The following is a 25,439-nucleotide window of genomic DNA, read 5'->3' as shown; positions in this document are numbered from 1 at the left end:
TCAGGAGGAAGTGTGCGTCAGTGGAACAATGAGTTTCTGTTTAATGAAACAGTGTTCCAACTGAGCTACATTTTGGTCCTGATAAAATATGTGTCAGCTGAATCATAAAATGTATGTTTACTAAAAGAACCTTGAAAACTAACTTTGAAACTAATAATGCCAACTACTCAAAATTGCTGCCAAAGCCCCCCTCCCATCAAGGGACACCTCGTGCTAACGGGATGACACTTACACCTTGTGTCCACTCTCGTGACAAGGATGTCACCACCTCTGGATGGGAGGGCATTTAACTAACCACTTAACACCTAAACCAATTATTAATGCATAAATCAATGTTATCTCTGACAATGCTTATGATGTAATTGTGCTTTATAAGGGTCTGCGCACCCACTTTTTAACAGATGCCATTAAATTTTCTCGAAGTTCTTTCATTTAACCTGAACCACGTGTCTCAGTGTGAATTTACTTCAGCGTGCACGCAACTTTATTATTTTTAATTTGGACAGGAACAGATAGTCATTCAAACTTATTGGTTTGCATAAAATAATCTACTACACTACAATATAGTCTGTTTACTAGTCAAGTACCACAAATCACTTACGTCAAACCAGCCAGGGGAGCAATTGGAGCGCCAGGTCTTTGACGCTGTAGTCTTGTTCCGCGGCCATACTTTTCCTTTTGGAACAAAAAGTAGATTAATCATCTGCTTATTTATTTTAAGATAAGCAATGAAAGCTTGATGAAGATGCATTAAAAGAAAAATGAATGCAGAGGTGAAAAAAACAAAAAACAAAAAAAAAAAACCCATTTGTCAAACTAGAGGAATTAATTAATTTACCCGGCAGTTTGTACATAATCAGAAATTGAATTTTGTAAATGAAATACCTATTCAAAGAACAATAGCAGAACTCTGTGGCAACTCAACACCACATAATCCTGCCAATAATCAATGGAGCAGGGCTGATATTGAACTGACTAAACAAAACAGCACTACTAAATTCTAGCTACAGATACAACATTCTGTCTTTATGTTTGAGTAACCAGAGAGGATACCTGCATTGATGAATGTAGTTTTGAAGCCAAACTGCCGACTCCCCAGAATCTGCTGCAGTGGGTCACCCACACACATGAAACCACTACTCAAAGCATTTGATCGCATGTGCGACACCTTCCGGCCGATGCACTGACAATGGACTCCCCTCCACTCCTTAAGTCAGAGTTACAGAGCCATCCGGCAGAATGACGCCGCTTGGTTCAATATCCCCCATGTGTACCCAAAGAGCCGCATTATGAGGCCGCCACAGAGGACTGATCTTTGCTGATCCAAGCTGCAAACCCAGTACCGAGCACCCAGACAGTGGAGAATCAATGTTCTTCATGTCCAGTGTGATTCGGAAGCCCTTCACTTCAGCTACCAACTGCACCCAGTTGGAAGATTGTGGATATGAACTTCGGCATAGAATAAATATCGTCTCCATGGGGTGGAATTTTTCAGCCTAAGAGCGGAGGCCTCGTTAAGACAACAGGCGGCGGTACTGGCTGGGACTCGCCACCTTTAGGCATCGGTTAGGTTTTACACATGTCTTACTTGTTTCACAGATGCCATCATGATTTTGCATATTGTTCTCACTGGCTCATGTGAATCCCTATTCTTGTGATCTTATTGCTTATCTGCAGAGATGCAATCTTTGTACCCAATGGTTCTTGTCTTTTAAAACTATCCATAGTTCTCTATAGCATGTACCTATTTATTCTTGCTTGCAATGACAGACCTATGTTGCTTTAGTCTCCAACTTCTATTATGAATAGTGCAGTCTTACTCGCATTTCATACCTTGAGTGTTCCTCTACACTGCTGTATCTACCCTTTTGAAATGTAATGCACGTTTATCTGTTGTACTATGCACTACAAAACTAAAGAATGAAAAAGAATGCAGTTTTAAAGCCAACGCCATCAGTAATTTAAAGGCTTAGCGAATGGGTATGAAGAAGGGTTAAGCGACGTAAAAACAACAAAAAAACAAAGCCTATAACTTACCGCCACATGAATAGTGTGTTGCTGTGAAGCATTCCCAAAATGTACCCGTAGAGTGCATTTAAGGCAAAACAAAGGGACAGTAAGAAAAGACAACAGCACAAGGATTTATTTTTTTATAATAGTCTAGCTAATCTCCTTATATGCAGGTTAAAGGGACACTATAGTCACCTGAACAACTTTAGCTTAATGAAGCTGTTTTGGTGTATAGAACATGCCCATGCAGCCTCACTGCTCAATCCTCTGCCATTTAGGAGTTAAATCCCTTTGTTTATGAACCCTAGTCACACCTCCCTGCATGTGACTTGCACAGCCTTCCATAAACACTTCCTGTAAATAGAGCCCTATTTAGGCTTTCTTTATTGCAAGTTCTGTTTAATTAAGATTTTCTTATCCCCTGCTATGTTAATAGCTTGCTAGACCCTGCAAGAGCCTCCTGTATGTGATTAAAGTTCAATTTAGAGATTGAGATACAATTATTTAAGGTAAATTACATCTGTTTGAAAGTGAAACCAGTTTTTTTTTCACGCAGGCTCTGTCAATCATAGCCAGGGGAGGTGTGGCTAGGGCTGCATAAACAGAAACAAAGGGATTTAACTCCTAAATGGCAGTGAATTGAGCAGTGAAATTGCAGGGGAATGATCTATACACTAAAACTGCTTTATTTAGCTAAAGTAATTTAGGTGACTATAGTGAGCACAAATAAAGATATGACAGGAACAGAAAAAAAGCAACATATCTACAGAGAAAAATAATGTTACTTTATATGTAACATTTTTATAAAGCAAACAGTATCTGAAACAGTTTAAACAAGCTCAGGTTATTTTACATGTGGTTTATCAGAACATAGAGACACATTCCAAGGGACACAGAAGGGGAACTGTTCCTTACAAAGCCTATTAAATGTTACCCAAACTTGCTTGTGAAAAATAGTATTTGGAAATAAAGCTTCAGCCATCCAGAAACATACTTTAAAGAGTAAATTTATGATCAATAAAATGTATATATGTATTCCATGTGAACAGATGCAAGCAGCTTGTACAGGGTCTAAATTACAGGTAACTACAGAGACAATTTATTTAAAGAAATCTCACACACGTTTGTTTATGGTTTGAAATCATACTTACAGAAAATGCAAGAGGCATGTAGTTCCGGCGTCTCACTAATTTCTTTCGGTCACGTTCAATCTTTTCTTTCTGTGCCAGTTGTTGGTAATACTCCAACAACTTGTTAATCTAGAGAGAATTAAAAAAAAAACAAGGTGAACACAGAAAAAAAAAAATACAAACAAAAAATAAAACAAAAACACATTTGTATTTATAATTAGAGAAGAGCATTTTTCTGAATATTGTTTTTCTGCAGTACTGGTGTTAGTCTGGAATTCTGACGGGAAGTTTTTACAAATTATAATATATTAATATCAAAGCACTAAAAAGTAGTGTCACATGTGACCTTTTGTTTTGATCATCAATTTTAACTAAAGTGCAGTCACTTAAAGGACCACTAATGGGAACCAGACAACTTCATTAAAATGTGGAGCAACCCTTTTGTTTTAGTCTTGCAATGTAAAACACTGACGTTTTGTAGCAACAGCAATGTTTTCATTGTAGGGCTAAACCTACCTCTAGTGGCTGTCTTCTATGACCAAGTCAGACTCTGTTCTGTGATGTTCGACTTCCTTAATGCATTGTATGAGGACACTGAACGTCTTTTAAGGATGATCATAGAGAAGCATTGGATTAATTGAATGCTTAGCAATGGAAGCATTGGAGTAAATGAGAAGACTAAAAGAAGATAGAGTCCAGGAAGACATCACGAGAAACACATTCAATAAGGAGTACAAAATTTGTAGCATTAGGCATACACGTTTGTATTCCTAATGCTATAGTTTTCCTGTAAGACTTGAAATGTGTGTAGTGGGGTACTTTTCATGAAAAAACAAAAGCCTTCAATTTAAAGACTGATATGCACTCTGCATTATATACTCCAAATATTTGCATAGAGGTTGAAAGAGGTGTCACTTCCCAGGATTTTTATGCTTGCTTATATATTTAACAAATATGTATTTCCGAAAAATAAAATTAGAAATCCACAGCTCTATATCCTGCAGCTATCTAAGCTCCCTACTGTGGCAGACCTACTCCCAGTGCAGCTATACCTGCTGCTGGGGGAGACCTAAAGCGCATGGACGGTATAAGCCGCACACGCATTAGACCTCCCTGAAAGGAAAGCATTATTCAATGCTTTCCTACAGGGAAAATCTGACGCTGGAGGTCTGTCAGATAACGGACCAAAGGTCAGTTTTGATTCCGGAAGCCCTCTATTGGCTGTCGGGTAGACAGCCACAGAGGGCAGACTTAGTGCTGCAATGTAAACATCGCAGTTCTCTGGAACTACATTGTTTTACATTGCAGCACTAAGTTCAAAGGCAACACAGCACCCAGACCATGAGCTGTAGTGGTCTGGGTTCCTACAGTGTCCCTAATTTTGGCGGCAAATTTCAATTTAGTTTTAGTCATAGTCCTTTGACTAAAAAGCAATTGTAGTCATCTGAATTGTTTTAGTTAACTAAACCTTTTGAGATTTAGTCGACAAAATTAACACTGTTTTCAGTTAGTATGCCTCTACTGGCTACAGATCAGAGCCACATTGGTTATGACTCAACTAAAGTGAACAGGACTCATTTATTGCTAGAATGTGTGTGTGTGCACAAGTGTGTAAAAAGTTCACAGTTGGACCCAATGCCAAATGTCCAACGCCTAAACACTTATATTAACTGTCTCTCCCAAATGCTTACCCTCTGGGTGTGTGGATTCTCTGGCTCCTGCCAACCACCACTCGCTGTAAAACAAAGCACAATTACATTTAAAAGGACACTCCACTGCCAAAATAACAGTTACTGTTTAATAGATAGATTTTTTTTAAATTAATTTAGGGTAGATCTAAAAACAGCTGGCAAAAGTCTTTGGAAGCCCTCCTCGTCTAAACCAGCCCAGTTTTTTTTTTTTATATTTTTCACAAAGCATTTCAGCAAGATGAAGTGCGTTAGGGTCTGGAGTATCCCTTTAACGATTGTCTAGAACTTCATGTTATGCACAACAGAAGAATATAAAAAGAATAAATGTTTCAGATATGAGTGGACACCTTTTTAGTTAACTAAAATAGGGTGGAAAATACATTTCTGCGAACTACATCAATTCCTGCAGATTCTATAAGAACATGAAAAGGACTAGAATCTGTCCAAGTACCCTTCTTTTTTTTTTTTCTCCCCCTTTGTAGTTCTAAGCCTCCCATTTTTTCCCAATGGCAAAAAAGTACAAAATACCCAGGCACACAGGATATTTTCTTCGAGAAGTAAATCATTATTTCGAATCAGGAAAAAAAAAAAAAAAAACGTTTCTTTGTCCAGGTTCGTGTAGGAGCCAAAATGTTTTTTTTTTTTTTTTTTCAGATTCCAAATAAAGACTGCCTTCTATAAGAAATTACCTGGGCATTTTGAACTTTATTTCCATTGGATATTTAGGGAACTGGCCCTCCCTGTCTGGAGCACCCTGGTAAAAGTATTCCCTCCATCTTGTGTGTGCACTGCTCTCTCCAATCTGGTTACATTATTTCCAATGGGAGCACTGCATAATGTAATAGGTCAAGAAAAACATCTCACCAAGCTAACAGAAGCAGTAGGATGACTACCATTTGTTTTCCTGAAGGTACCATTTGAGTATTTTCATGAATGAATCTGTGGTTGCCTGTAAACAAGATTTCTAACATCACTTATTAGGAACCCTACCAGACCCATATAGAGAGCTTGCTTTTCAACTGGATCTGTTAGCGGTGACAATTGCATATCAGTGGGGTTTCCCTACAGCACTGCTGGTACAGTACACTCAAGGCCTTAACATCTTTTTTTCCACAACACCAAAGAGTCAGCTTCCAAAAACATCCATTTGGATGGCCTGTAAGGCACCATGAGAGGCAAACTAATAGAAATAAGTGCAAGGAGGAAAAGGCAGAGGTAAATAGAAATGCAGCTTCATAACAATATTATGGCTAGATGCTTTTCAAATGCATATCACAGAATGCAGTCTTTTATACACAGGGGAATAGGGTGGGTAAATTATTGGCTTCCAAGCTCAAAGCAAAATTTGTGCAAATCAAAACACCGTTTCTGATGTCAGAGAAAGGGGAAAATTAACCAATCCAACCAATATAGTAAACAAATTGTCTAAAATCTATGCAACGCTATATAATCTGAAAGAGGCTACAAAACAACACAAACCCTCTCAGAGGGAAATTAAGAAATTCCAAACACGCATTTTTCACATCTACGTGGAGGCATTCCAATGCTACTGCTGACTTCCACACCTGCAGTACACAAGATTTACGCCCCTAAATATGGACTGTTTGGTTCAATTGAGCTCCTTCCAACTCTGCTGTGTACATTTGTAACTTTGTAATTGGGTGATTGGCTGAAATGTGTCTAGGGAGAGGGAGAAACAGATTAAAAAAAACCAAAAAAAAAAAAAAGAAAAGAGAAAGCTAGATGGAGTGTGCATGATCTATATATATATATATATATATATATATATATATATATATATATATATATATATATATATATATATATATATATATATATATATATATATATGTGTGTGTGTGTGTGTGTGTGTGTGTACTTTGCGTTAGGAGAGTTGCGAAGGAGGGGGCGGGCATAGACAGCGAGCTGAGAATCAGCACGCGAAGGCGCACATGCGCGGTAGAGTGCTTAGTTTTTTCATAGAGCTCAGCGCTGGAACGGAGGCAAGTTTTAATGCTAAAAAGGGCTCTGATTTATTTTTTTAATAGGGGCAAATTCATATAAAAGCAAGAAAGAAGGCTGGGGGGCCTGTCTTTCTTGCTTTTATATGTGGACTATAGTGATCCTTTAACCCCTTAAGTACCAAACTTCTGGAATAAAATGGAATCATGACGTGTCAGACATGTCATGTGTCCTTAAGGGGTTAAAGGACCACTATAGTGCCAGGAAAACAAACTCTTTTTCCTGGCTCTATAAGGTCTTTGTGTCCCCCCCCCAACCTAAGGGTCCCACTACCGCCGGGCTGAAGGAGGAGGAAGGGGTTAAATTCTTACCTTTCTCCAGCGCCGGGCTTCCTCGGTGCTGGGGACTCTCCTCCCTCTTCTGACGTCATCACCTGAACACGCATGCGCGGCAAGAGCCACGCGCGCAGTCAGTCCATCCATAGGAAATCATTTCTCAATGCTTTCCTATGGACGGCAGCGTCACAGTGAAAAGCGCGGAAGCGCATCTAGCGGCTGTCAATGAGACTCATTAGAGGCTGGATTAATCCTAATGTAAACATAGCTGGACCTGGCACCCAGACCACTTGAGCTGAAGTGGTCTGGGTGCCTATAGTGGTCCTTTAATAGTAAATAAGAAGGGGGCGAGCCTGACCAGCAAGCAAGACGTGCCTTGCATGAGCTCCTGCTACCTTGACACTATCCGCATGATCTCAGGCTGAAGTGTTGGCAAACTTACCAAAAGGAGCCCTACAGACTGGGGAAGCCGGCCGGCACGCACCCGTGGATACCAAATCTGACACCAGGAGTATCCGTGACGGCGGATTGAGGCCTACTAGAGAAGGCGGACTGGAAAGACCGCTGCTTTTTGCTCACTGCTCCAAGCCACACGCAAGCACTAATCATTCTTCCCCCACCCACCCACGTGGAGGATACATTCATGGCCGCTTGCTACTTGGTATAGTACGCAGACTTCTGAAAACAATAATAGATATGTGCTCAGGGATACAAACTAAACTTGAAAATCAGCAGTGTCATCTCTGCCAGTTTGTAAATATTTAAATTCATAAAATCTTTGTGAAATACTCATGCTAACTGATTTGGAATTATAGTGAAATTATAAAGCAATGAAAAGACGTAAGTCAAAGAAAGGAAACTTCTGATGTCAACTTTTGTTCTTCTTAAAGCAATCACTAGTCATGGCTGTGGGAGACTAAGATCTTCAAGCACATCTTGCGAGTTGGTCTATGGATGATCCCAGGGTATCAGAGAACCATCCAAAGACCTGTGTTGAATACTTGCACAAGAGTAGTGTTAGGCTTGCAGCCAGAGTAAGTGCCAGGAACCAAGTAAAGAAGTTGGCGGCGCCAATAGGTGAGTTAGGTAATTATATCTACCTTTAGCTTAATGGCCTGGTCATCATACACAAAGTGGAGGTGTCACTTTCTCTTTAAAGCGGCACTGTCATGCCGAACTTACCTTTCCTCAATCTCTTCCTCTTCTCCCCCTCTCTCAGGATCTGTTATTCTTTTCTTCCTGTCTTCTTTAGTTTTCTTTAAAACCATAAGACAAAGTAGGGACTCTTTGTCTTATGGGATTCCTCCGCTTGACCAGCTCTGACCAGCGGAGGAGCAAAGTGTGCTTCATTTCCGCTGGTCAGAGCAATTTTCCCATGATCCCTAGCTTTCCTCCCAGTTCCCACAATACTTCCTGTCAGTATTGCCGAAAGTCCTGTCACTTAGACAGAACGCCGGCAAAACTGCCGAATTGCATCCTAACAGAATGAGTACCGTTTCTCCATTGGTGTTAGGATGCAATTCGGTACTTTGTTCGGATCGGAATTTCATTCAAATGAATGAAACTCCGATCCTATTCATTGCTGTGGCTGCATCTTGCAGCCGCTTAGTAGATAACTCCCTAATTCCCACGGTATCAGGGAGCTATCTACTAAAAGGCTGAAAGACCTAAATTGGTCTTTCAGCCAAATTTACTAACACCAAGTAAAAATGACTTGGTATTTGTAAATAATATGCCCCTACTCGCTATACCGCGAGTAGGGGCATGTCTAGTAAGCAGTGAGCAGCCTGTGGCTGCTCACTGTAGAAAAAAAATAAAAAAAATATTGCCCCCCACCCCTAAATGACGGGTGGGGGCCGTAAAGTAAAATAAGGGAGGGAGACCTATTGTTCCCCCCCCCCCCGGCCCCCACCCCTGAGCGGTGGGTGGGGGCCATAAAGATAATGAGGGGGGGGGGACCTACTGTCCTCCCCCCCGGCCCCCACCCCTGGGCGGCGGGTGGGGGCCATAATAGTAGTAGGGGGGGGGGGACCTACTGTCCCCCCCCCCGGCCCCCACCCCTGGGCGGCGGGTGGGGGCCCTAATGGAAAAAAGGGGGGGGGACCTACTGTCCTCCCCCCCGGCCCCCACCCCTGGGCGGCGGGTGGGGGCCATAACGATAATGGGGGGGGGACCTACTGTCCTCCCCCCGCCCCCACCCCTGGGCGGCGGGTGGGGGCACTAAGTAAATTCCCCCCCCCCCCCCCCCCATCAAGGTGACTAGGGGTGCCCAAGCCCCTAGTCACCCACCCCCCACCCAAATAAAAAATGCCCCTACCTACCCCCCTCACCCTAAAAAATAGTGAGGGGGGAATAAAATTGCTAACCTGTAAAGTAAAATTAAACTTACCATTCGACGTCTTCTTTTTTCTAAAATCTTCATTTTTCAGCCCCAAAAAAGGCCAAATAAAAAACCATCATAGCCGTCGAACTAAAAATAAAATAAAAAACCCGAGCGCAAAAAAAAAAACCCGACGAAAAAGAAAAAACCCGAGCGCACAAAAAAATAATCCATCTTCACCCATGGAGGGCTCCGCGCAGACTGAGCTCCGCAGGGCGGGGCAAGGCTTATAAAGCCTTGCCCCGCCCTGCAATTAGCCTAAGAACACTCTGATTGGTGGGTTTAAGCCAATCAGAGTGCTCTTTGTCATTTTACAAGCGTGGGAAAGTTCTTTGGAATTTTCCCACGCTTGTAAAATGACACAGAGCACTGTGATTGGATGGCTTGAAAGCCATCCAATCACAGTGCTCTGTGTCATTTTACAAGCGTGGGAAAGTTCTTTGGAACTTTCCCACGCTTGTAAAATGACACAGAGCACTGTGATTGGATGGCTTGAAATCCATCCAATCACAGTGCTCTGTGTCATTTTACAAGCGTGGGAAAATTCCAAAGAACTTTCCCACGCTTGTAAAATGACACAGAGCACTGTGATTGGATGGATTTAAAGCCATCCAATCACAGTGCTCTGTGTCATTTTACAAGCGTGGGAAAATTCCAAAGAACTTTCCCACGCTTGTAAAATGACACAGAGCACTGTGATTGGATGGCTTGAAATCCATCCAATCACAGTGCTCTGTGTCATTTTACAAGCGTGGGAAAATTCCAAAGAACTTTCCCACGCTTGTAAAATGACACAGAGCACTGTGATTGGATGGATTTCAAGCCATCCAATCACAGTGCTCTGTGACATTTTACAAGCGTGGGAAAATTCCAAAGAACTTTCCCACGCTTGTAAAATGACAAAGAGCACTCTGATTGGCTTAAACCCACCAATCAGAGTGTTCTTAGGCTAATTGCAGGGCGGGGCAAGGCTTTATAAGCCTTGCCCCGCCCTGCGGAGCTCAGTCTGCGCGGAGCCCTCCATGGGTGAAGATGGATTATTTTTTTGTGCGCTCGGGTTTTTTCTTTTTCGTCGGGTTTTTTTTTTTGCGCTCGGGTTTTTTATTTTATTTTTAGTTCGACGGCTATGATGGTTTTTTTATTTGGCCTTTTTTGGGGCTGAAAAATGAAGATTTTAGAAAAAAGAAGACGTCGAATGGCAAGTTTAATTTTACTTTACAGGTTAGCAATTTTATTCCCCCCTCACTATTTTTTAGGGTGAGGGGGGTAGGTAGGGGCATTTTTTATTTGGGTGGGGGGTGGGTGACTAGGGGCTTGGGCACCCCTAGTCACCTTGATGGGGGGGGGGGGGAATTTACTTAGTGCCCCCACCCGCCGCCCAGGGGTGGGGGCGGGGGGAGGACAGTAGGTCCCCCCCCATTATCGTTATGGCCCCCACCCGCCGCCCAGGGGTGGGGGCCGGGGGGGGGGGAAGGACAGTAGATCCCCCCCCCCCCCCTTATTACTATTATGGCCCCCACCCGCCACCCAGGGGTGGGGGCCGGGGGGAGGACAGTAGGTGTCCCCCCCCCCCCTTTTTCCATTAGGGCCCCCACCCGCCGCCCAGGGGTGGGGGCCGGGGGCTGGAGGACAGTAGGTCCCCCCCCCTTATTACTATTATGGCCCCCACCCGCCGCCCAGGGGTGGGGGCCGGGGGGGAGGACAGTAGGTCCCCCCCCCCTTTTTTCCATTAGGGCCCCCACCCGCCGCCCAGGGGTGGGGGCCGGGGGCTGGAGGACAGTAGGTCCCCCCCCCTTATTACTATTATGGCCCCCACCCGCCGCCCAGGGGTGGGGGCCGGGGGGTGGAGGACAGTAGGTCCCCCCCCCCTATTACTATTATGGCCCCCACCCGCCGCCCAGGGGTGGGGGCCGGGGGGGTGGAGGACAGTAGGTCCCCCCCCCTTATTACTATTATGGCCCCCACCCGCCGCCCAGGGGTGGGGGCCTGAGGGGAGGACAGTAGGTCCCCCCTCATTCCCATTATGGCCCCCACCCGCCGTCCAGGGGTGGGGGCCGGCGGGGGAGGACAGTAGGCCCCCCGTCCCCCCCTTATTACCCTTTTTTTTTTTTTTTTTTTTTACAGTGAGCAGCCACAGGCTGCTCACTGTTTAGTGGACATGCCCCTACTCGCGATATAGCGAGTAGGGGCATTGGGGAGATTTTAATCTCCCTTGTGCTATTATGGGGGTCATATTGACCCCCATAGAGTGAGGGGGGGACCTGGGGGGCTTATGAAGTGGTGGGGAGCTCTGCTCCCTGCCGCTTCTATAGTTACATATTACAAGGAGGGAGCTGCACGCCGGTAGCTCCCTCCTTGTAATAAACTGAACGAACAAACTAACACTGATACACAGTGTTAGTTTGTTCGTCTGATTTTTTCTATTCATTCATTCGTCTGTCTGATGAATGAATGAATAGGTGAAATTCCCGTTCGCATGTCCAGGTGTTTCACTGGGCATGTGCGGGAATCTCAGGGCTATCTAGTGTGGGCAGATGACGTGTCCCACAGGGACTTCACCTACCCACACAAAGATGGCGGCGCCCTGAATAAAGATCGGGCAGAAAATAAAGAATAAAAAATAGGTAATGTGGGGGGCATAGGGGCATTTGGGGATGACTAGGGGGTCGATTGGATGTAGTTGAGGCGGGAGGGGGGTTAAAAAAAAAACGGAATTCGGCATGACAGTGCCGCTTTAAAATATGCAAAGACGGGGGGCGTGGCCAACCTAGAGACTGAACAGACGTGTTTCTGTGGAGCTCCGCTAAATCACGACGGATAAATACCTTCCAAGACGAAAATTGCACCCGGAGAGAACCCTCCACAATCCCACCCCACCAGAGGCAACATGGGGCGCAAGCACCGCAAATTTCAAGCGCCTCAAATCACCACACAAAGAGACATAAGGCTCTCATTTGAGCGGCATGCCCCGCCAGCACCGCCGAAAATGGCGCCCGTGGAAGGCCGCACAGCAGACTCGTCGGAAGACTCCCACGAGGAGAGGGAAGCATCACCTAACTCCCCAAGGCGGGGAGACCTGTACCGGGAAGCTAACTCCGACGAAGACTCGTCCCCAGCAACCAAGGGGGACATTAAACACATGCTCCTGGAGATGAGACAAATTTGGAAGTCGGACCTCCGAGACATAAAGCAGGAAATGGGGGCACTACAAAACAAGCTCCAAGTGGTGGAGGAATCAGGCAATGCCCGGGAAACCCGGCTACTAGCCTCTGAAAACACCCTGGACGGCTTGACCCAGCAGGTACAAAGACTACACCGCTCTGTGGCGACCCTAGAGGCCAGGCATAGACGCCGCAATGTACGCTTGAGGGGGGTACCCGAGGCCGTTAAAGGGGACGCACTCTTATCATACACCCAAAAGCTGCTTACATCCATTGGCCTGCAGGGCCAAACAGACCCCACAATAATTACCGCGGCTTTTAGAGTCAGGAAAGCCCCAACGGCACCAGAGGCTGCACCCAGAGACACCATAATAGTAACCAGAGACACAGCCGTACGAGCGGCCATCATGTCACGCTCCAGAGAGATGGGGAGCGCGATATTTGAAGGAGCCAATATCCTGTTCTTTAGTGACATCCCCTTTGCTGCACTCCTAGAGAAAAGAAAACTGGCCCCAATAGCAAAAAAACTGAGAGACAACGCGGTGAGGTACCGCTGGGGAGCTGATGGAACCCTGATGGTGCCACACGAAGGCCAAACCCTCACACTTACCTCGGATGAGGATCCAGAGAAACTAGGTTGCTGTATGGCTGGAGAGCACCCGCCGGCAAGGTTGAGCACGAACAACCGCAAAGGAGAAGAGAGGGGAGCAACAGGGGAAGACAAGCTGCGAAATCACCCCAAGAATGACTACCCGGGAATTCGCAGACTGAGCACATCGGAACGCCGAGAGAGCAGAGTACACACGAATCACCAACAGAGACTAAAACCCAGGGACTGCCCTGATTTCTGACTGCCTATCACCACCCCGATCCCCACCCTACACACGGTCAGACTTGCCAGCACCACAGGCATATGCCAGAGGGAAGCACCACTGGGTCTAAGCCTCACTGAGGTCTACACAGACTGTCCAACTTAGAACGCCCCATGCCCAATACACTGCATGATATACTGCCCAGGATAGAGCCCAATACATAGCCCAATATACTGTATATTGTTATGACAAATGTTTTTTTTTTTTTTTTTTCTAACATTAATACCCTGATGTGAATATTTGCCCGTGCGCATAAAATTCAATAAAATACAAATTTAAAAAAAAAAAAAATATATGCATAGACCCCAAACAGGGGACAGAGCTACTTTAATTTAAAGTATAATCATCTTGCTAATACAATCCACCTTTGTCTTAACACAGACCCTCCCCATCTCAAAAAGGACAATATACGGGGGCGGAGCCGGACCGCCGAGCTGGAAGGCAGCATGGCAGATCAGCTCCTACACATTACTCACTAAATAACCATAAAACATTGATTTCTAACCACACCAAGGACCGCCAGCGCCTGTCCTAAATATAAGAGACTGCCAGCATAAAGGGGGTGCTTAGTAACTCGTTTCTACCAGCTACTAGTCGGGAATATGGGGATCTGCACTTACCTAGCTAATACTGATGTGTGTCTTTATCTCGGGAGGTGGGAGGCATTGCTAGTCAATCTGGGCCCAGGGAAGCGCTAGTAACTAACTGCTTAACAACTGAAGAGTTTGCAATATACATGCTTGTACTAGAATAATATGTGTGAAAATATGCTCCAACATGATAATCTTCAACCTATAAAAAATACGTAAAATTGTGCACTGTTAACATGTACCCCTGTCATAAATGTCCTGAAATAAACACGTGGAATGCCGTCGGGGTACCACCTGCATGCTTGTTATACATACATGCACTGCAAAAAAAAATAAAAAAAAAATGGGACAATATACAATGCAAAAATACATACCAACTGACTTGTCAGCCATACCAACATCTCTGGAGGTCCAACGGCAAAAGCCACAAGCTAGGTAATAAGCTTTCTTCATGGTGGTTTTTGCAGGGTCATCCGGAAGAGGTGCAGGGATGCTGGTTGCCCGGGTGGATAGGGTATGCATGCAGCAGGGACAGTCAAAACAGTTGGCACATCTGTTAGACAACATAAGTAGCAAATAATTTAAGGACATTATAACAAAATCCTTGCACCATTCTACCATGCTTTACCTAAACTGCGTTACCGATGTTGCTAGCGGTCAACAACTACAGACCTTTATTAATAATAAGATGTAAAAGAGCTTCTAATGTTAGCTTAGCATTATGTCAAATGGTGGCATTCCTTTCTGGGGTTAAATGGACACTGTAGACACTAGAACCATTTAATCTCATTGAATTGGTTGCAGAGTGCCTGGAGTCCCCTGGCACTGTTCCTCCATTCAGTGTTAGAAACGTTTCTGAACAGCAAATAGGGGCCCTGGCCACCCACAGCCCGGCCTTCACTGAAAGTATGGCTTTGGCAGAGATTACAAACTTCCTTCTAGCCAGAAGGATTCATACCAGCAATGAGCGCTGTTATAGACTTAAAGCGGAAAGCTAACACTCTCTGCAAAATCACAGCCATCTATTGCTGCTTGGGCTAATGCTTCTTCATTAGCAAAAGCAGTACATAGGGGATGATGTGCTGTTGAAGACTCTTGTTTAGCACTAAAATATTAAAAATGGTTAAATGTTAAATGCAAAGACAGCACCAGGGTCCCCATGACACTATAACCAGCTTAGTGAGATTAAGCAGTTACAGTACCTATAGCGTCCCCCTCCCCCCTCCCCCCCCAAAAAAATACTGTTTTAAGAAATTTTGGTTAGTGACTTTTTCTATCCTGGTCCTCCTACCCTCAAGCTTAAAAAGGGTTACTTCAACCACCATGACCACTTCTGCATTTTGAAGTGGTCATGGTGACAGAAGCCTGGATGTGCAGTGTTTCAGCTTGAACACAACCAAAGTTATTTGCAATTGTGTGCCAGTGGGTAATTACACCCCCATGTTACACCCCAAATGTCAATTCTGCGCATATTTTTTATCTGTCATCGGCACGAACTGCACGCTGGGAAAATACTTCTCTACCTGCAAGGGAATGCTTGCGTCTCCCCTCCCTTGTCTGCAGCCCTCATGCCTTTCTTATCCCATTCGGTAATTTGTTTTCCCACCCTCCCCTCCCTTCATTGCGACAGAGCATGCATGTGCTCTGAGCCGGGTATAACGGTCCAACCAAAGCTTTTTCTGTGAGAAATCTTTGATACGACCTCTTACAGTGACATCACTCCCCCTAGCTGCCAGAGGGCTGTAGTGGGAGTATGGGCTGAGACTGCAGAAGTCGGATGTTGATCCTGCCACTCACTCACTGGCTGGGAGCGTCAGCTGATCGCTCTCAGTCAGTTGATGACATTCTGTGCATAGAAACGTTGATATTACCGAAACTGTTATTAAGGGCTGGTTAATGACACCGTAATGATGCTAATGGAGATGGAGTTACACCTTCGGCAACAATGGGGTTAAAGGGAAACTAGAGGCTAGGAGTACAAAATTATAATCCTAGCCTATAGTGCCCCCTCACTAGAGCCCAACCTCCCACACGCAGCGCACAAGGTCGGCACTTCTCATGCTCTCTCTGTTTTAGAGATCATATAGACCAGAAGGAGTCTTTGTAGCTTTTACATGTTAGTTTTCATGTTTTAAGAAGTTATGATTTTAATAAATTAAATTTTAGCACTAATCCTTTCGTTGGTATATAGTGTATTATAATTATATAGGTTCTATCATCTAATTTCTGTTTTTTTGTCATTTATATTTAATGGATTGGAGCTATATCATGGAATAACAGCATCCAGGGAGATCACCTGGATTTATCAACTACACAGACTTATTACTGGACTTTTATTTGCATTTAAGTCTGTTTCATCCAGTTTCACATATATAGTGTGTTCTGTTCTATGTGATTATTCTTTTTCATGCAATATATATTGTAGGGATCGACCGATATTGATTTTTTAGAGCCGATACCGATAAGCTGTGAACTTTCAGGCAGATAGCCGATAACTTGCCGATATTCTGTACATTTACCATTTTGAAAGAATAAACTCTTTCTAACGGTAAATGCACAAAATATACATGCCACATGTAGTGGATGAAGTGTATTTAGACAGGGGAGCTGTGTGTGTAGTGGATGCAGTGTGTATTTGTGTAGTGTGTATAGTGAATGCAGTGAGTGTTTGTGTAGTGTGTATATATATATATATATATATATATATATATATAGTGAATGCAGAGTGTGTGTTTGTATAGTGTGTATAGTGAATGCAGAGTGTGTGTTTGTATAGTGTGTATAGTGAATGCAGAGTGTGTGTTTGTATAGTGTGTATAGTGAATGCAGAGTGTGTGTTTGTATAGTGTGTATAGTGAATGCAGAGTGTGTGTTTGTATAGTGTGTATAGTGAATGCAGAGTGTGTGTTTGTATAGTGTGTATAGTGAATGCAGAGTGTGTGTTTGTATAGTGTGTATAGTGAATGCAGAGTGTGTGTTTGTATAGTGTGTATAGTGAATGCAGAGTGTGTGTTTGTATAGTGTGTATAGTGAATGCAGAGTGTGTGTTTGTATAGTGTGTATAGTGAATGCAGAGTGTGTGTTTGTATAGTGTGTATAGTGAATGCAGAGTGTGTGTTTGTGTATAGTGAATGCAGAGTGTGTGTTTGTGTATAGTGAATGCAGAGTGTGTGTTTGTATAGTGTGTATAGTGAATGCAGAGTGTGTGTTTGTGTATAGTGAATGCAGAGTGTGTGTCTGTGTAGTGTGTGTATAGGGAATGCAGAGTGTGTGTTTGTGTAGTGTGTGTATAGTGAATGCAGAGTGTGTTTGTGTAGTGTGTGTATAGTGAATGCAGTGTGTGTAGTGTGGGTAAAGTGAATGCAGTGTGTGTAGTGTTGGTAAAGTGAATGCAGTGTGTATATAATGCAGTGTGTGTGTTTGTGTAGTGTGTGTATGTAATGCAGTGTGTGTTTGTGTAGTGTGTGTATGTAATGCAGTGCGTGTTTGTGTAGTGTATGTATGTATGTAATGCAGTGCATGTGTATGTATGTAATGCAGTGTGTGTGTGTGTGTTTGTGTAGTGTGTATGTATGTAATGCAGTGTGTGTGTGTGTTTGTGTAGTGTGTATGTGTGTGTTTGTGTAGTGTGTATGTATGTGTTTGTGTAGTGTGTATGTATGTAATGCAGTTTGTGTAGTGTGTATGTTTGTAATGCAGTGTGTGTGTTTGTGTAGTGATTTAATTTGTGTAAAATGGGGGGGGGGGGGATTTTTTTATGTTAATTATTTTTATTTTATTTTAATATTTAAATGGTGTTTTTTTTTGTTTCTTTTAGTCCCCCCTCCCTGCTTCTTACCAGGGAGGGGGGGAATATAGTATTCCCTGGTGGTCCGGTGGTTTGTTAAGTCCTGGGGGGGCGGCAGCAAACGCTGACTTACCCTCCCAGCAGCTCCTCCAGCTCCCCAGTGTAAATCTCACGGCCCTTAGTGCCGCGCGGAGCGTTGCCATGGTAACCCGTGGCAACGCTCTGCAGCCGCGGGTCTCGCGAGATTTAGACATGGAGCTGCAGGAGCTGCTGGGAGGGTAAGTCAGCGTTTGCTGCCGCCCCCCCCAGGACCGCCGGGCTTGTAATGAGCCTGGCGGTCCTAGGAGGTATTATCGGCAATATCGGTAGCTATATTGGCCGATACCGATATTGCCGAAAATACCGAATATCGGCCGATTATATCGGTAAAACCGATAATCGGTCGATCCCTAATATATTGTCATTGAAATAGAATATAATTTGCTGTAGGATATTATCCTCTGATAATATACTTTGAAGTTTGACAGAGATTAAGGGTATTCTCCTATATTTTGCAGCGCACAAAGAGTTAAACACAGGCTCCGCCATTGCTCCTACTCCTCCGACGTCGGAGACCTAATGCACATCAGCGGCGAGCGGCACGTTCACGTTGAGACAATCCCAAAGGAAAAGATCGATTTAATGCGTTCCTATGGGGTTTTAGCAAATGCATAGTGTGAGGACGTTCAGCGTCAGGCAACCAAAAGACACCTAACGACTCTGAATCGCCTTTTGTGGCTGTCTGGTAGACAGTCACTAGAGGTGAAGTTAACCCGCCAAGGTAATCATTGCAGTTTCTCAATAAATGCAATAATTACCATTGCATGGTTAAACTGACAGGGGCACTGCACCCAGACCATTCAATTAGCTGAAGTGGTCTGGGTGCCTATAATGTCCCTTTAAACTTTGTATGTCTATTAATGTTTCATAGTGAAATGCTGCACATACAGATTCCATGCACCCTGGCCACTTCAAATGACTAAAGGGGTCAGGATGCTTGGAATAACCCTTTAATTAAACATACAGAAACAAACAATATTGCCAAGAACCTAAACACTTTCTGCCCTAATGCAACCCTTTCGTTTCTTATTGCATTGAGATGACAATAGTATATTTCCACAACCCCTACAAAAAAAAAACAAAAAAAAAAAACAAACAAAAAAAGACCCACAGATTGTTTTACTTCTTGGGATACAGGTACTATCACCGCTCTATTTTCAAAACACATGACATACTGGTGCTCTCAGTCATGCATTGGTAATTAGAGCAGTAACAGATGGAGTAAGCCTAGACTCGTGTAATGTTGAACTAAGAGGTTTCTCACACAGCTTTGGCACTTCTTGGCAGTGCCTTCATAGTACATGTAGGATCCAAGATATGCTGCACTGAGAGAAACGTTTCTCTTAGTCCAACTAAGTGTTTAGTAGGCTAATAATATGTGCCATTTGACAAATAAGTATGTTTATACAACCAATGAATTATAATGAATTAAATCAACATTGAAAGAATGCCAGATGGAACCACTTTCAGAAGAAGTTAGTAGCCATTATTCATGAAGCATGCAGAGACAAACAAGTGAGAACAAACCTGTTTTTTTTAAGTTTGGCCTCAGCCGATGGCATATTCTCCAAGCAGCTGGGGCAATAGTGTGAGTCCACCTGCAGATGAAAATACAGGTGAAAACACGTTTGTCATGTGTCACATACTATTTATAAATATCAATCCCATTTCTACCCAATCTGTAAACTATTGACCCGAAAGGAAAAGAATCAAGGTTATTTGTTAAAGTGATATTCAAAGTAAATTTCAAATTTAAGAGCACAATAACTGAACTCAAAAGATTCTGTAAGTCAGCTCTCCTTCAATTTCAGCTACTTTGGCCTTGAATTTGAAATCCACTTTAAAGGAACACTATAGGGTCAGGAATACATGTTGGTGTATAGTAAAAACACTATGTATCCCCCCCTCCCCAAATGTAGTAACATCTTACTTTTATTCCAGTCTGCTGCTGCTGGCTCTGCCCCTGATCAGCTTCTTTGGCTGACACCATTAGAAGTATTGTTCAAAGCCAATCACAATGCTTTCCCATAGAAAAGCATTTAATTGGCTGAGCTTGTCAAGGAGGCATATCATGGGCAGATCCAGCACAAGCCAAACAGCCCTGGCCAATCAGCATCTCCTCATAGAGATGCACTGAATCAATGCATCTCTATGAGGAAAGTTGTGTCTCCACGCAGAGGGTGGAGACACAGAATGTCAGGAAGCACCTCTAGTAGCCATCTGAGGATTGGCCAGTCGGAGTATGCCTAAACCAGGGGTCAGCAACCTACGGCACGTGTGCCTACCATGGCACTCCAGGTGCCTTTGCATGACACTTGAGGCTGCTAGAGCCAATCAGAAGTCCCAGTGAAACGTCAGATATGTGCTAGTGCAAAAAGGTGGTGAGGAACAATCCTTAATTTACGCGTTGCAGCACTTAGACACCCAGCACTTGTGAACGGGAATCCATACTGGTGCAGAGCAGCCAACAGCAGCTTTCGCAGTTCCTGCTCTTGAGCTGTACCTGGCCCGTCCGGTCCCCACTGGACCCCAAGGAAGCCACCCACTGATATACACAAGGCTGCAGAATAAGCCTTCCCCTCATATAAATAATGCAAACATCACAAACACACATACAGATCACACAAAACCACTGACATTAATACACGCAAACAAACCCAAAAGCAGCCTCAATACCACAAGCAGCCCCATACACTCACCAAACACACTATGTGACATATCATCCACACATAATTCCACAAGCAGCCCCCATACACAACACACATTCATAGGTAACAAACCTCAATTTAAAAAATATGATGTGCATACCAGGGGAATTAAAGATCTTGTTTTGGCACAGTACTACTAAAAGGTTGCCTACCCACGGGCCTAGACTGTAAAGTAAACACTGTATTTTCTCTGAAAAGACAGTGTTAACTGCAATAAGCCTGAAGGGAATAATTATACTCACCAAAACAAATACAACAAGCTGTAGTTGTTCTTGTGACTATAGTGTCCCTGAACAAATCAAGTGCCTGTCAATATATGGATGTAGGGACAAATTTGTTCATATCTGTCTGACAAATCGATTAGTTCATCAATAGCTTGACAGTCTTAAAACTGAACGTTTATTTAAAAATATATTCAAGTGATAATTAATGCAAAGAAAGAAAAATAAATGTCAAAAACAATTAAAAAAAAAAAAAATCCAAAGTATACATAACAGAATAAACAAATCTATGCTGCAAAATAAAATAAGCGCTGAAAACAACTCATCTAAAGTCTGGGGTTACAAAAAAAAAAAAAAGGCCCCAGCAGACAAGGGGATGTATCCACTAATACTTGGGTCTCCCTGGTGTGAGCAGGTATTTAACCCTAATCACATCAAATCTGCAGACCATTCCATGCTACAGGCTTTTAAGCCCAATTTGTGTAGAACAGTATAGAATTCCCCACCATCCTTGAGGCGTAAAAATGCCAAAATTATATGAAAACACCCCTTCAAACACCTATACTACACACAAAAAAAACACTGCATTTAAAATCTAACACTACATAGAATTATTGTATTCCAATGGCAACGGTATATACAAATACACCCATACTCCAAACAAATGCGCAAACACAGTTCACAATGACAGCCCTGCAAAGATAGGCAAATGCTATATCCCCAGCTGACATAGCAACATGGGAGTTGCATGACAGATGGGGATCTATCTTTTGGCCACCCTTGCACTAGTGGGGAGTCCAAAAATATTTCTTGCACCAAGGCCCCATCTACATTAGTTCCGCCACTGCTTGGAGAGTCCCATTAAATTACTTTGTATATGAAGCCCTCGCAATAACTCTCCTTGCTGTGACTCTCCAAAAACAGACAAAGAGGGATACTTTAATTTTAGGGGTGTGTTCAGAGGTGGGACTGTTGTGATAAATTTTAAGTGGCTTACTAATTATTTATAAAAATGACGTATCTTATTTCAACAGTCTGGTTTCTAAACACATTTGTTGTAGCTTAACCCCTTAAGGACACATGACATGTGTGACATGTCATGATTACCTTTTATTCCAGAAGTTTGGTCTTTAAGGGCTTGGATTCTATAGTGTTATGAATACAAGGTGTATTCCTAACACTACAGGGCCCACTGGTCCCCACCTACCTCGCGCACACCCCCCTCCCATGGGACCTTAAGGTTTAAAATTAAAAACATTTACTCACCCAATTCCCCAATGTCATCTGATAGGGGGACCTTATACATGCGTGTCGAGGGCATTAGGCATTTCCTTAAGGAACGTTTTGACTCAATGCTTTCTTATGGGGATTTCACGGACACTGGATGTACTCAAGAGTGTGAAGACATCCGGCGTCATTTAGGGACCCAGAGTCCGGTAAACTCCTGGAAGCGCTTATAGTGGCGGTCTTAGTGCTGCAATGTAAACATTGCAGATTCTCTGAAACTGCAACGTTTTTACATTGCAGGAATAAGTGGGACAGGGACACTGCACCCAGATCATTTCAATGAGCTGCAATGTCCATTTATAGACACATTGCTGTATTATTGCCGTGGAGCTGTTATACACTGACAATATGGAGCTCCTGGGAGAGAGGGACAGAGAGATTTGAGCCCAAAATAAAGTACTGTCTCTCCTAAACAGAGACACTTGAGAGGTATGTGTCTCTTACAGTGATGGCTAACTCTGCCACCCAAGACATTGCCAGCACTACATTCTCCATGAAGAGTATCAGCCGCACTGTGCAGCCAGGCAGGTCTGAATTGATGACAGCACAGCTAGCTCTGTATAACTAGCAGGGCCGTGCCTTTTCATTGTATTAACAGGCAGATTGCCGCTGTGCTCGGAGTGCACTGAGGCCTAAGCACTGACTCCCGGCCTCTATTAATATCACTGCGGTGACAGCTCCAGGGCCGTCATCAGGGGGTGACAACCGTGACGGTTGTCACGGGCCCGGCGGTCCTGGGGGCCCCGGACTGCTTTGGCAGTCCAGGGCTGCACAATTACTTTCTGCACCTATATATAGCAATGATCGCTATATATAGGTGCAGCCGCGGGCCCCCCCTGGCTCCCTATACTTGCAGAGGGGGCCCAGCGGACTGCAGCTGTACTATACAGCATTTCCCTCTCTCTCTCTAACTCCCGCGAGACGTGCGGCCGTTAGAGCGTTCCCATGGCAACGCTCTGCGCGGCGCGCACACCACATCTCGTGGGAGTGAGAGAGAGGGAGGGAGGGAAATGCTGTATAGTACAGCTGCAGTCCGCTGGGCCCCCTCTGCAAGTATAGGGAGCCGGGGGGCCCACAATGGCACCGGACCGGACCACCCGGGATTAAAGAATCTTCCCCCCTCCCTGAACCAGGTAAGAAACAGGGAGGGGGGGAATAACTTTTATTACATTTACATGCATACACTAGTAAACACACACACACACACTCTGCATCCACTGCACTGACACACGCACACACTCTGCATCCACTGCACTGACACACGCACACACTCTGCATCCACTGCACTGACACACGCACACACTCTGCATCCACTGCACTGACACACACACACACACTCTGCATCCACTGCACTGACACACACACACACTCTGCATCCACTGCACTGACACACACACACACTCTGCATTCACTGCACTGACACACACACACACTCTGCATTCACTGCACTGACACACACACACACTCTGCATTCACTGCACTGACACACACTCGGCATTCACTGCACTGACACACACACTCGGCATTCACTGCACTGACACACACACTCGGCATTCACTGCACTGACACACACACTCGGCATTCACTGCACTGACACACACACACTCTGCATTCACTGCACTGACACACACACTCTGCATTCACTGCACTGACACACACACTCTGCATTCACTGCACTGACACACACACTCTGCATTCATTGCACTGACACACACACTGCATTCATTGCACTGACACACACACTGCATTCATTGCACTGACACACACACTGCATTCATTGCACTGACACACATACTGCATTAATTACACTAACACACACTGCATTCATTTGGGGGGGGTGGGGGGGAGGCCGGGCGGGGGGGCCAGACTTTGTGCTTTGTCCGGGGCCCCAACATTTTTGGTGGCGGCCCTGGACAGCTCACTTATGTCTGGCCTTGGGCACCCACCCTACAAGCCAGCTGGAAGACGGACAGGGCTATCAGCCAATCAGCACGAGTCCCGCCTCTCCATCCAGCCACAGGCATTAGGTACCAGTCGGGCGCTGATGATTAGCATATGGGATCAGCCAATCAGCGCAGAGATAGATGCGCTTCCTGTCATTTGATTGGCCGGTAGGATAGCATTCCTGTCAATGTACCGGTATAACCCTGGCTGCACGGCTTCCAGCGCTAGATTTACCTCGTGCGACACACATTCCAGGGAGCGCAGTTCGCTGCAGTAGCGGCAGAAATAGAGCTGGGATAGCGGAGCCCGGATATCTTTCTCGCCGTGAACTAAATACAGGACCCGCTCCAGCTGAAGCAGCGACGCCATTTTCCTATAGAACCGCCTCCTTCCCAGTCACATGACCTGGGTGGGCCGTTGATTTAGGTTACGTAAAGGATGCTGGTCACGTGTCTATGCGGCGCCTACACTCGCATTCTGAGAGCAGCGAGTGCTAATAACTAGAGACATAATGATAATGGTAACTTGTGCTCTAAACGGCTCCTATGATAGCATTGTAAGGGCAGCGAGTGCTAATAACTAGAGACAATGATAATGGTAACTTGTGCTCTAAGCGGCTCCTATGATAGCATTGTAAGGGCAGCGAGTGCTAATAACTAGAGACATAATGGTAACTTGTGCTCTAAGCGGCTCCTATGATAGCATTGTAAGGGCATCGAGTGCTAATAACTAGAGATATAATGATAATGGTACTCTGTGCTGGGTACTTTTATTACTTTTCAAGAGGGTCATTCTTGCTTGGAATGGAGTGTTAGATTGTGGGTGTGTTATGCTGCTTCATACTTTGTTGATAAACTGTTTAACATTTCCAACAGAGCTCAATAACGTTATTCAATCACACTTATCATTGTGCTGCACTTATATTTATTTACTGAATTTAACTGAAACAAACAGTTAAAGGAACAGTCCACTGCCCAAATAACACAAATGTTTAAAAAAAAAATTAGTTTACTTAATATGCCCCCAATAAAAACTTGCATCCATTTATGCATTTCTCATTGAAGTGATATTTAAAACCACTTGCAAAACCGGCATTTCTCTTGTCTGCTCCCTTTACAAGCCCTTCTCTAACTAGACTTCCCAATGCAGCTCAGTGGTTAGTCATTGCAAGGCAGGTGCCCAATTGCTGTCTCTTGAGTTTAGCTCCACTGAACTAAACAACCAAAAAGTCTGACAACAAGGATAAACAATTCCTGGTTTAG

General features: G+C 44.3%; 1 protein-coding gene across 2 annotated transcripts in view; it reads right to left on the bottom strand.

The window, feature by feature from the left end:
- Positions 1 to 24,578, bottom strand: part of DCTN4 (dynactin subunit 4) — a 35,311-nt gene extending 10,733 nt beyond the window's left edge. Inside the window, exons 1-7 of one of the 2 annotated variants that reach the window (XM_063447874.1) lie at positions 24,412 to 24,578; positions 19,545 to 19,615; positions 14,506 to 14,684; positions 4,832 to 4,875; positions 3,162 to 3,269; positions 2,038 to 2,058; positions 602 to 675 (exon numbers count right to left, since the gene is read on the bottom strand). In XM_063447874.1, the coding sequence (XP_063303944.1) occupies positions 602 to 675; positions 2,038 to 2,058; positions 3,162 to 3,269; positions 4,832 to 4,875; positions 14,506 to 14,684; positions 19,545 to 19,615; positions 24,412 to 24,546 (632 nt within the window). In that variant the 5' untranslated portion in view covers positions 24,547 to 24,578. The remainder of the gene's footprint in view (positions 1 to 601; positions 676 to 2,037; positions 2,059 to 3,161; positions 3,270 to 4,831; positions 4,876 to 14,505; positions 14,685 to 19,544; positions 19,616 to 24,411) is intronic. The other variant, XM_063447875.1, reaches the window with a different exon arrangement.
- Positions 24,579 to 25,439: the final 861 nt, after the last annotated feature.

The sequence above is a fragment of the Pelobates fuscus genome, chromosome 3, assembly GCF_036172605.1.
Source record: "Pelobates fuscus isolate aPelFus1 chromosome 3, aPelFus1.pri, whole genome shotgun sequence".
Taxonomy (NCBI): domain Eukaryota; kingdom Metazoa; phylum Chordata; class Amphibia; order Anura; family Pelobatidae; genus Pelobates; species Pelobates fuscus.
The sequence above is the reverse complement of the archived record's forward strand: the minus strand, read 5'-3'. Positions and strand labels throughout refer to the sequence as shown.